The sequence below is a fragment of the Episyrphus balteatus genome, chromosome 3, assembly GCF_945859705.1.
Source record: "Episyrphus balteatus chromosome 3, idEpiBalt1.1, whole genome shotgun sequence".
NCBI lineage: Eukaryota > Metazoa > Arthropoda > Insecta > Diptera > Syrphidae > Episyrphus > Episyrphus balteatus.
In genome coordinates, this window is record NC_079136.1 from 123,209,596 (window position 1) to 123,222,707 (window position 13,112).

General features: G+C 30.1%; 1 protein-coding gene across 1 annotated transcript; it reads left to right on the forward strand.

Annotated features, from left to right (window-relative positions):
* The first annotated feature begins 4,384 nt into the window (after positions 1 to 4,384).
* LOC129915491 (juvenile hormone esterase) lies at positions 4,385 to 9,936 on the forward strand. The gene is made up of 6 exons (XM_055995046.1): positions 4,385 to 5,569; positions 5,624 to 5,837; positions 5,900 to 6,081; positions 6,157 to 6,295; positions 9,454 to 9,586; positions 9,654 to 9,936. Exons 1-6 carry the CDS (start codon positions 4,706 to 4,708, stop codon positions 9,883 to 9,885), a joined length of 1,764 nt encoding a protein of 587 aa, XP_055851021.1. The 5' UTR covers positions 4,385 to 4,705; the 3' UTR covers positions 9,886 to 9,936.
* The last annotated feature ends 3,176 nt before the right edge of the window (positions 9,937 to 13,112 follow it).

Consider the following 13,112-nt stretch of genomic DNA (forward strand, 5'->3'; position numbering starts at 1 on the left):
GGCTTACATTGAAATGAAACGTTTTGTCTTAAGTTTGTTATTAGAAAATTTACTCTAGCACACGCCTCATTTTACGAAACGGTATTTAAAAAGTCCCCCAAAATCTGAAGTTAGGGGCAAAAAACGGTTTTTTTTTACCTTCACCCATTGAAAAAAATCTAAATTTTTACCAATTTTTGATTTTTTTACAGAAGGTCAGACATTTTTGAAACAGCATGTTGTTGTGAAAATACATATATACTTTAATTTGATGTCGAAGTTGGGTAAATGACAAAAAAAAATGGAATTTTTGAACTTTGACAGCTTATAAAATCTAGGTGGTTTAACCGAGTTACATGTTTTATACATTGTTGAAAAGGTATATTTATCTCCTATCAGAAACTGTAACAAAAATTGGTAAAAATTTGACGAAGCTAGATTTTTTTCAATGGGTGAAGGTCAAAAAAACCGTTTTTTGCCCCTAACTCCAGATTTTGGGGAACTTTTTAAATACAGTTTCGTAATCAGTGCAACTAGCTCTACAAAACGTGATAGGTCTCCGCCCGCTTATATTTTGAGTGTTACACCGTTCAATAGAAAGGTCCTATAAGTTTTCTTTCTTCAAGTAACAACAACTTGCCGGGCCCCATGAAATTTATAAATCCAACCCTGCCTACAAAAGTATGAATCCTAACCAAAAATCAAAGAAAACTCTAATAGGCGCATCGTTGCAAAACAGGATTTTAGAAAAACCAACAAGATGTGTATACCGTGGATATTTATATGGACTTGAAGTTGGACATCTATTTGATAGATCGGTAACCAAATAAAATAACACCTTGTGATAAAAGTACACACATGCGAGTTGTCTTCATCTGAGATCTCAAGTTTCAACCAAATGGGTTTATTGTTTAAATATACAAGGAATAAGAATGTAAAGGTTTCAAACGAAAAAAAAGGATGTTTTTACTCCTCTCACTCTGATTGCCATATATCCTTGATGAGATCATATCTGTTTTTTGTTGGATAATAGATTCGACAAAATTTATTTCGGTAACGTTTTTCCCACCGACTGCCGCCGCCGCCGCCGCGCCTCTATAACCGCCGCCGCCAACGATCAGGTATTGACCAGGTGTCATAATGAAGTGTGCTCATTTCGTGGTTTCAGGATAACGAAAATTTATGTGGGATCTACGAGTTTCTTGATAAAAATACAAAACAACAAAAGGTTGGTCCTACACATACCCAACCAATGAGTCGTGTTTTAATCGTTTATTTTTGAAAGAATGCCTTTTTGTTGAAATCATTTTTTTTTTTTTTTTGTTTTGGGGGAGATTTTGTCCTTCTTCTTCGTTTATGGTATTTAAGGGTATTTAGTGAGTTAATAGTGAGCTAATACTGGTTTAACACGCGATTATAACTTCGTGGGAAAATTAGATCAAATTAGTTAAAGGAGCAAACTAACTCTATTATTTTTTTTTTTTTCAATTTCCCTTTACTTATTGGCACACCTTTGGAAGTGTAAGAATTTATTATACCAACGATATCTAGAACGGTGTGTGTGAGAAGATTTTTTTATTTGTTCGTATTTTTCTCGCACTTCAGGGCCCTCGCGCACAAAGTCCAATGACATGGATTAATGAAGCAAAAGGTAATGTGATGGTATAATTTTATGAGAAAATGCGAGCGCGAAGATTGGAGGGATTCAATGCAAATGCATCCTTATGGGTTTAAGTGAATTTGCAAAACCATACTTCTGCAAATTTTACAGGGTAACACGAAATATTTTGTTTCTAGTTTAGAAATAATTAAATTGTTTATTTTGAAAAGGAGTTAAGTCCACTTTATAAAAGTTTTCAGGAGAGACAAAAAACTGGACGTTGTGATTTTTAAAGAATATTAACCATATTATTTTTACGTACTGCAAGTAACTTACATCTTGCAATAAAACACAACATTTCAGTAATATAGAAAATTTAATAATTTTGGATTTGAACTGTATTTCTGTTATAACTATTTTTCAATGAAATGCACTAGCCTATTGTTTTTTAAACACCCTGTGAAATAAAAAAAGTTCTTAAATTTATATAACATAGCTAACCAAATCCGAAGTAATTATTCTATTTTGACGGTAGGTCATCTTTTTTTTTTTGTTCAATAGTCACTTAGAAAAATCGAAAAAAAATATTATAACATAATTGGGGTGCCAAGTTTTAGTGATTCTTGATAGATAATAAGTCAAGCTTTTAAGTGAATACTGTTTCAAAGCGCAATAACTAAAGTTTTACATTTTTTTAAATTCAATCACCAAAACAAAAAACTGAAACACCCTGTCAAATGAAAATTCACTTATTTTCTAGAACCTTGATATATTTAAACAATATCAAATAAATACAACTTTTATTTAAACATGCACCAAACGCACGAAAAAGTACTAAGATCAAAGTCATCTTTTCCAGCAAATTTACAGAATAAAAATCGCAAACTGCAACTTCAATGCTTTTTTTTTTTTTTTTTACAGTGCTTTTGTAATCACTTTTTACAATATTTAAGTTTAAAGAAAAACTAGTTTTGGCAAGTCATTTTTTGAATTAAAAAAAATCATCGCACAGTTAAAATAACGTAAAAAGATGCTCTTTGAAACCCTAACAAAAAAGTCCAAATATAGTTTTTACTTCAACTCTTTCATACCTAAAAAGATTTGTGGAATTTGAACACTTCGAAACACACTAAAAATTTAGAAAATATATGCAGAACAAAATTTTTGATACAAATCCCAATTTTGTAGCTTAAACACTTTAATATTCAAGGTTTTGTTTAAAAAAGTTAGCTCAAAAGTAAGTAAGCTTTTTGTAACCTAGACTCGGATGAAACGCTTAAACCTCGATTTTGTAGCTCGATCAGTTTTCTTGTTAATCAAGATTTTGCTAAATAAGACGAAAGCTTATGTGTTATGATCAAAATTTTCAAAAAAGTTGCATTTTTCTTTTCTAATCAAAATCGACCTTTGAGATTACTTTTTTAAAGCAAAACCTTGAAAATTTTAATAAGTTTTTGAGCTACAAAATTGAGGTTTGCGTCAAAAATTTTGCAAAAAGCTGCAATTACAGTACAGTAAAAAAAAAATTAAAAAAAAGAAATTTTTAAACTTTTGTGCATTGGTACAGCGAACCGGAAGTGGACTTTTTAAACTTCAAGTTGAAATGGTAAATAACTGAGGGGGGCAGCAAAATTAAAGGGGGAAATCCCTCTGGAAATTTTTATTTTTGCATAAATTTTTGTTTGCCTCATAAATTCATTTATCAACCGAAGAAACTATTTTCAGTGGTCTAAGCCTTAAATGAAGCCTCAAATGCTCCAAGATAGTCCCAAAACCCATGCCCATTGAACCTACCTCAGTACGAAAACGAAAACTTTAAACGCTTTTTCCTCAAAACGCGCTTATTTCCGCGCCGTGCAACGTAACTCAAAAACTAATGAAGCTATCGACTTGAAATAAATTGCAAATTACTCTTTAATTTGCATAAACCTAAAAGTTCAACAAAATTTTTACAATAAATATTTTTTTTAACAATTTGTTTATAAAAAAACATTGTATTTTTTCGTTTTTTTGGTCTCTAATTTTTATTTTACACTTTTTTTACTTAATTTAGGTTCATGCAATGCGTATAAATATATTTGATTGGAAAAAAATTTCCGGACCTGGACATTGCACGGCGCAAACTCGAGGCGTCAACTTTAAAGAGCTGTAGAGCCGCCATTTTGTTTTTTTTTTGGTACTTCAAAAAAATTGAATCAATACTTTATAATGTCAATAATATCACATACTTTCCCAAATTTCAATAAATGCTTTCAGTTTTCCAAAAAAAATTATTGAAAAAGCTGTCGTCCAGAGGGATTTTCCCCCTTAATTTTTGCATAACAAATTTTGTTTTGGTAAGTTACAATTTCTAGAAAAGAAAAAAATTAGATATCCAACTTTTTTTTTAAAATTTTGAACTTACATATAAGGTAATTTCGTCTTATTTTAGCGGAATCTTGAATAACAAGTAAAGTAATCGATCTACAAAATTTAGAAAATTTAGAAAATTTAGCTATAAGCATTTCAAATTTTTGCAAACATTTTTTTTTTTTAATTTCGCATTTTTTTCGCTAACTTTTTTAATATTGAATATATTTAGAAGTGTTGGAGCTAAAAATTGGGGTTGCATCAAATACTTTTTTTTTTTTTCAAAAGCTACAAATTGTCTCCACTGACCAGACCAAACCAAACCGGAAGTGCACTTTTTAAAGTTTGTCAATTGAAATTTGGATTTCAGCCAAAGCTATTGTTTTTAATAATTTTAAATTTCGTCCGCTAATATTCAGAATTATTTTTGCAGCAAATTCAATAACTCAAAATCCATACTATTCAATTACTAAGACTTATTTTTGTATTCCGTCACACAGTTTCCGCGAATTTTAACTTCCTTTATCTGCATCGGTTTTTCGTTTATATTATATGAGTGATTTTTGTGTCACCCTGTTCACTAATGAACTAAAAAATTTATCAATGTGTCTTGCATGCTAAAAGATAATCCCGGAAATTATGATCTTGACCAATGACTTGTGTTACTTTACAAAAACAAAATTCTTAAAAGTAAAGTAAAAGAACATCGCCCAATATCTCTCTCTTTTCTTGCCTATAAAAGCCTAAACAAAATCTTCCCAATGGTTAGTCGCAAAAATGAGTCTTCTCTCGTGCCTTCTAAACGTTCTAGTTTGTTGTGTTTTGGGTGTTACAAGTGTCGTTTCTGTAGGACTTTTGGGTTTTGAAAAAGAATTATCCGATGTAATATTAACAACTGCACTTGGAAAAATTCGCGGTACCTATTTAACATCGCAGGCGGGCAAGAATTTTTACGCCTTTCGTGGTATTCGTTATGCTAAACCACCGTTGGGTGCGTTACGTTTTAAAGCCACATCACCCATCGAACAATGGAATGGAATTTTTGACGCCACTTTAGATGGTCCAATGTGTCCTCAACCGGCTTTGAATAGTTCAGATGTTTCAGAAGATTGTCTCCGATTGAATATTTACACAAAAGAATTACCATCAGAGTCGAATTTGAATGTCAAACGGCCTGTAATTGTGTTCATACATCCTGGGGGATTCTATTCTCTTTCGGGACAGAGTAAAAATTTTGCTGGTCCGCAATATTTTATGGATCGAAATATTGTATTGGTGACTTTTAACTATCGATTGGGTTCGTTGGGATTTCTTAGTACCGGTACCAAAGAGGCTCCGGGTAATGCTGGCTTCAAAGATCAAGTGCTTTTGCTGAGATGGATCAAAATTCACATATCACGATTTGGTGGTGATCCAGGTTCAGTTACACTTTTGGGTTATGGTGCTGGAGCAACAAGTGTCACTTTGCACTTGGTGTCACCAATGTCAAAAAATCTATTCCATAAAGTGATTGTGATGAGTGGATCTTCGACAGCTCAGTGGAGAATTCCTGAAAATCAATTGGCACTGGCTCAAAGACAAGCTCGGTTGCTTTTGTGTCCTGATATTAATATCGAACAAATGATTGAATGCCTTAAGCAGGTAAAGTTTATTAATCTATCTTTTTCATTTTTAATTTGTTCAATCTTTTCTTAGAAACATTATTTGGAGATAGCAAACTCACAAGGTAACATGTTTGAATTTGGAAGAGGTAACCCTGTTCTCCTTTGGAAACCAGTTATCGAACCAAAATTGGGACAAGATCGATTTTTGATTGAAGATCCAGTTAAATCCTATCAAGATGGAAAATTTATGAAAGTTCCCATAATCACTGGATTAACGAAAGATGAGTTTGTTGGACCTGCTTTAAGTATGTCTATATTTTTTTTATAGAATAAAAAGTTTTGTTATAAATTTTTAAACTTAAAACAGACATTTTGGAAAATGAAGAACTTCGTAATGCATTTGATAATAATTTCGACAAAGTTGCACCAGTATGCTTTTTATATAGTGGCGATTTGGCAAGATCAAAAAATGTTAGTGATGAATTGAGAAAATACTATCTTGGACCGGGATCACTTCATCCGAATAGATCGTTAGAAGGTTTGGCTAATGTGAGTCTTTTTTTTTTATAAACGATATCAGTTTTTTGTTTGTTTATTTATAACTTGTGTACTTTTTTTATTTAGCTTTTTGCAGACTCTTTAACAGGTTTTGGAGTGCATAGATTTGTTCGTTTAGCTGCTCGACATACAAAAGTTTATTATTATTTGTTTTCATATCAAGGACAAGCAAGTCATCTTTATTATCCTGAAGATAAACCTTATGGTAAGTTAGTCATTTAAGCTCAATTATTTAAACTATCCAAAATTACAATATACAAGAGTTTTTGAAATAACAGAAGTCTTTGGAAATCTTGCATTTTTCAAGTACATATCAACTTGAGTAACCACGCTAATTTGTTCCTTTTGAAAGCGTTTTGGTTTTTGGCCTTCTCGCAATCGACTTAACATTATTTCATATACTTATGGAAACATATGCCAAGGCGGAACCTTATGGTTTTTTCGTATGTTTCAAATAATTAAGGTCATTGCTCTGAATTTTTCAAAATTACATATTTTTTTCTATGATAAATCAATCGTCCAAGAAAATTCACATTTTTTTTACAGTTTTCGGAAAACTAGAAATATATCTGCCTAGTTGGTGTTCATAAATTTGTAATCTGGGGAAGGGCAGGTTTCGGATACTTTTCTACTTTGTATTCGGGATTCTTTAAAAACATTATTCATAGGTGCTTTATCAGAGTAAAATTGTTTTTGGTGAAAAATTTTGAAATACAAAACTGTTTTTTTAAACTAGAACTTGAATAGCTTATATTTTGCCACTTTCATAAATTCTTACAAACGGCTGAAACGATTTTTGGAAAACAAAATTTTTGAAGAAAAAAAAATATATTGTTTCCCTACAAATTTTTGTCTTGTTGCAAATTTGCTTACACGATATCTTTTATTAGAATTGAAATATATTTATGTAATAGAACGGAGCACCAATAACTCAATATTTTTGCCAAAAATTCATGTTTAATATTTGTAAAACAATCGAATTCAAACATTAAAACTCGTTAATGACAACACGACATAACGAGAAAATTAGAGAAAAAAAGTTGTTGCCGAAATTATAAGAACTCAATTCTTTTAAATTTTCAATGAATACATTTTTTAGATTTGTACAAAAAATTTTAATTTTTTTTAAATCAATTTTTTAAAAACGGATAGAAACTTTTTTTGGTTTTAAATTAATTATTTCTTTTGAAAGTCTTATACATTTTTTTTTCAAAAATTATAATGGTTAAATTTTTTTCTTAAAATTCTTTGTTGCATAAAAAATAAAATAACATACATACTTGAACTTTAAAATTGAATTATATTCAATTGCTCCACTTAAAATAAAATTAATTTTAATAATTTTTTATTATTTTTGTTATTTTTCTTCGTTATACATAATGTACTTCATTTGGAATTCAAAAGGATTTGAAGCAGTGTTTTACTAATTTAAAAATAAAAATTAAATTTGTTTAACTCATTTTATAAAATAAAATTAATATTATAATTTTTAAATAATTTTTTTTATAAAAAAATTTTAAATTCTAAGCATTTTTTTTTACTATAAGAGCATGAGATGTTATTTCCATTTCTAAATTTCTCGAAAACGAAAGCGATGGAGTAACCTTAAAGTGAAAAATAAGAAAAATTTTTGGAAACATATTTGGATATATTCAATATTGTTCAAAAGGGTTTGATTATTTTTTTTTACTTTGTTAAAAAGACTTTCTTTTAATGTTAAACATTTTATATACAAAAAAATATTTTTTTATTTTAAAACGGCTCTAAAGATTTGCAATTTTTTTTTTATATGTAAATATTAGTTTCTATATCAGAAATCAAATCGTCTATTCAAAGGAAAAACTTACTAACTGATATTGAAATCGTATGTAGTTAGTGAACTTTTCCTTTGGACCGACAAAACGGCGTACTTCGTTTTGTGGTCGAAATCTTTTGAAATACATTTTTTTTTAATTTTTTTATAAAATTATTTAAAAAGTAAAATTATAAAATTTATTTTGTAATAAAAGGGATCTGAATTACATACTTTTTGTTTTAAATACAAATTTATACAAATACAAATACAAATTTATACAAATAATAAAATACTCAAAATTGTTAGAGCATTTTCGGAGTTAAGTAAAATACCAATATCCTTAGATATTAGCATTTAAAATTATGATCCTAAGTGGGCTGTAGGTCTGTCTTGGTATTTTAATATTTTGTCGACGTTTCGGGCGTGATTACACCCTTCTTCAGGACTAATATTATAAAATAATAAATTTTAAGATATTTCTTTAAATTTGTTTTGGTTAATTTTCTGTTATCTCTTTTTTATTTCTTATATTTTTGCAATATTTCAAAATTCAAAAATTGAAGCCTTGAAAAAGACGTTTCAATTAATCGAATTTCAAAATAAAATATTTTTTTAAAATAAAATATTTTGAAATTCGATTAATTGAAACATCTTTTTCAAGGCTTCAATTTTTGAATTTTGAAATATTGCAAAAATATAAGAAATAAAAAAGAGATAACAGAAAATTAACCAAAACAAATTTAAAGAAATATCTTAAAATTTATTATTTTATAATATTAGTCCTGAAGAAGGGTGTAATCACGCCCGAAACGTCGACAAAATATTAAAATACCAAGACAGACCTACAGCCCACTTAGGATCATAATTTTGATTGAAAAAAGGTCACCAAAATAGGATAAATTCTTAGATATTAGCGGTAGTTTTACTTTCAGGTTATGGCCAGATAAATATTATAACTGTGGTTCCTAGAAAAAAAAAAATTTGTCAAAAAGAAATGTTTTATCAAGTTGGTCAAAGGTCACATGAATGTTTTGTTAATATCTGATTTTATCGAAAAAAAAAATATTACAATTTTACACCTGAGACAATTTCCTTTCGAACAAGTGCACAATTTTCATATGTATGGGGTTGACCGTTCAAAAGATGTAAATGTCTGAAAATCAACGAAAGAAGTGTTTATTTGCGAATGGATGTTAACATGGATCAGTAAGTAAAAAAAAAAGTAAAAATTACACATGTCAACAAAAAAAAAAACTATTTTTTTGTACTTTTCCAAAGGTTTTTGGTATTCTGAACTCTAATCCGAAATGAATCAGAAATATATCATTATGTCACGTTATTGAAATAATTTATTTGTTTAGAAAACGAAAAAAAACAAACCATTTGGACTGATTTCGATATTATGGGAAAAACCATTATATTTTGTAGCTTCTTGAAAAAATTGTTTCCTTCCTTTTTAAATAATTTTATCAATTTATGGGCATGAATTTTTTATTTTTATAATATTTACAAATTTTTTAATCCAGCTTCTTTACTCAAAACGTGTAATTTTCTTCTTTGAATTTTAGGTGTTGTCCATCATGATGATCTTCTCTATTTATTTGTTGAACCCTCAGTTTCTCGAATGTTTGCTGATGATGAAGAAGAATATAAAGTTATTGAAACTTTAACTAGAATGTGGACTGCTTTTGCATATAAAGGGTAAAAATCGAAAAAATCTAATTACTCATTCTAATATCAAAACTTGCATACATAATTTAAATTTCAGCGATCCTAACAAACCCAATGACGAATATCTTCGAAATGTTCGATGGCGTCCATTTAGTTTTAAAAAGGAAAACTATCTTGAAATCGGAGACGAACTTGTTATGAAGGAAGGTTTAAATTTGGAACGCTATGAAGTTTGGAAGAAACTATTCCCTTTGCATTGGATACGACGACATAGTAAAAATGATGGCAACAATCTTGATTATCCTGATGCGAAAGATGTGTTGCAATAAACTAAATAAAAATTAATTCAAAACTTAAATTCATTCTTATAAAAATATATACAATGCAAAAATATTTTTAAAAATAAGAGCTACTTGTTTTTTATTTTTACACTAAAGTAGAAGAATTTCAAAATCTTCCTGTCTTCAAAATCAGACGAGAAGCAATCGCGAAATGCCTCAGTGCAATATAAATCCTTCTTATCTTTTTGTGTTTTACAAATTAGAATCCCAATCGCCTTGAATTCTCTTTCGCATAAACCTTTTTGTATCAATCAGCTTAAATCGTCTTTTTCATTAATGAAACTTGTAAGATCGCATTTAAATACCAAAAAAGGTTTACGAAAAACCTTTTATGGCTAAAAGTCATATCACAAGAGTGCGCACCTTAGAGCAACCAGAGTAAAAAATTAAATAAATAAACAGAAAGGAAAGTGCCTATATAAAGTTGAACCTTGTGTTTTGATATCGTCACATCAGTTCACACCAAGTTCCTGTGCATTTTGAAGGAAAAAGTGGGAAAAAATAAGCGTTTCTGTGGAAAAAAGTGGCGAAATTTATGCGAATTTCTGTTAGGACTTCATTGACTGATTTCAATCTCTGACATCACACACTCACAGGTTGGTGGTGCCTAGAGAAGTGCTGACTTGTTCCTATATAACACCGATGACCGCACTCGACAATCAAATTGAATAGGTACCTATACGATTTGGTCGCTGATGTCCGTCGTCGTCGGTCGCTTCGTTCGAAATCCATACAAATAGCAAGCGGCGTGCGCGCATCGAAATTGCACTCGCACAGTGCAATTGCTCGCTCATGGTTTAGCTTTTCACACTACTCCCATAGAGAGACAATACCTATACTTTGCCTTAGAATAAACAGCTGGATCGGTCTTTATGCTGCAACAAATAGGTAGACACAAGACACCTATTGAGCAAAAAAAAAAGAAGATAAGCTTCAAGTGAGACGTTAAAGACGACGACGTGGACTGGTGGTGGAAGTGGGCAAGCAAAAGAGGTGCAGAATTTGTAACCACACAAAAACCATAAGACTTGAATTGAAAGATATGAGTTTTATGGCTTTTTTCATGGGGATATACACGCGTTCGCTCACTCACTTCGAGTTGAATTTATATACATTATTCTACTTCATAAGAAAGAAGAAGAAGTTGGCACGGGACAGCGGACCATCACGCGGATGCGCTTAATAGTTTAGGTCACAGTTGAACTCAGTTGAAGTGGAAGAATTGGATGAAATCTGTAAACACATAAATAAAACGTAATAATAATCGGTTGCCAAGAGTCGCACACCGCACCGCACGCTGTCGTAATATCTGACACAATCAGGCGCAAGAAAATTGTTTTATTTTTGTCTTACGGATTCATTGAATTCTTTAGAAAATCATAATAAAGTGAAAAAAAAAAAAAATATCAACATATGAACACAAAAGAGGAATACTTGAAGAAGGATAGCGTAACGTTGAGAGAAAAAGTCTATTGATGACCTCTAAAAGATATAAATAATGCACGACACTGGCAAGATGCAGTTTTTGGTAGTTACAGTTAAAGTTAAAATAACTAAGAAACTGTATGAAGAAAATATTAGCTGAAAATTTGACTCTAGAAATGTGACAACTTTGTGGTTTAAGTTTTAAATGCTCTGAGTAGAAATTCTTCCAGTATTTAGCTTAGGTTTAAGTGAAAATAGTTATTGCTAAAGAGAATCGCTAGAAAGATCGCCATTGTCAGTTCAGTTTTGAAATCAGTGCGTAACAGTTTTGTATGAAGTTTTTAGCTCAGCTCTTTTGTTTTTTTTTGAATGTGAAACTATAATTGGGTTTAAAAATATGGAATCACTGTTTTGCTTTACGTTAAGACATTGACTGCTTTCGATGCAATTATGAGATGGATAAAAGTTTATGTTACAGTTGAAAAAGCTTGACTCATTAGCTTTAAATCAAACTTGAAACAGTAAAAAATTTTTGGGACTTTAGGAGGTGAAACTAAAAGTTGAAATATTTAACAAACAAACTAAGTGAAATTGAAATAAGAAGTAGCTAGAAAATTAATCATTTAAAACAAAGAATGTTTTCATAAGCGTCGCGAAATATGCGTTAGTAAAATCGTCGCTGTCTGCTTTATTGCATTAATGGACACGCCAGTTTTGCAGAATGTTTGCAGGCCTGCTTAGGTACAATTTTCCGCAGTTACTGGAAAAAATTCTTTTACTTTTAATAGTGGAATCAAAAAAAAAATCACATTTGTAACAAATTGTATTAAAAAATTACCTAATAAAATTAAAATTGATTGAATAAATATTGGTTGAATTCAAATATAAAATATGTATTAGGGCGTTCGTTATTTTTGATTCAAGTTCCTAAGTGGAAAAACTGTTTCTAAATAATAAAAAAAAAAATCCTCTAATTTTTTCAGATTTTTATTTTGACACTAGATGGCGCCCCAAGAGGGTTAAAGTTTTTTAACATTTGAAATAGGTATGGTATAGGTATTTTTTTAGATATAGACTTCAATCAATTTTTTTTGATGAGGTCCTTGTCTACGTTAAACAACGTTTTCAAAAAGGTATAGATCATTTTTCTAGGACCAGGGGTTTAGTCAGGGCATGCATGGCTTTGTTGGATTTTATTTTATTTTTCATGCTACTAATATGCTTGTTTAAATAAAACATAAAACATACAAAAAGCCATGCATGCCCTGACTAAACCCCTGGTCCTAGAAAAATGATCTATACCTTTTTGAAAACGTTGTTTAACGTAGACAAGGACCTCATCAAAAAAAATTGATTGAAGTCTATATCTAAAAAAATACCTATACCATACCTATTTCAAATGTTAAAAAACTTTAACCCTCTTGGGGCGCCATCTAGTGTCAAAATAAAAATCTGAAAAAATTAGAGGATTTTTTTTTTTATTATTTAGAAACAGTTTTTCCACTTAGGAACTTGATTCTCGAAAAAAACCTAAATAACGAACGCCCTAATATGTATAGCATTTCTCTGAAATATTGGTCTCAGTTCTCTACGACCCACACGAGCCGAGAAATTAATTTTTAAAAAAAAATTCCAAATGCCCAACGAAAAACATGAGACAAATCCTCTTATAACAAGAAACCATGAAAACATTCCCTCTCACTGAGAACTATTATTCGACTTAAAAACAAGGGAAATTTTTTTAAATTTTCTTACGGAATGATGCTTTCTTAAAATTATAATAACTCGGC

Bases quoted from the DNA above. Each gene is read 5' to 3' on its own strand.
- LOC129915491 (XM_055995046.1), top strand. From the start codon at position 4,706: ATGAGTCTTCTCTCGTGCCTTCTAAACGTTCTAGTTTGTTGTGTTTTG. The intron at 5,838-5,899 runs GTATGTCTATAT...AACTTAAAACAG, and splicing joins GTTTGTTGGACCTGCTTTAA to ACATTTTGGAAAATGAAGAA. The intron at 6,082-6,156 runs GTGAGTCTTTTT...TTTTTTATTTAG, and splicing joins CGTTAGAAGGTTTGGCTAAT to CTTTTTGCAGACTCTTTAAC.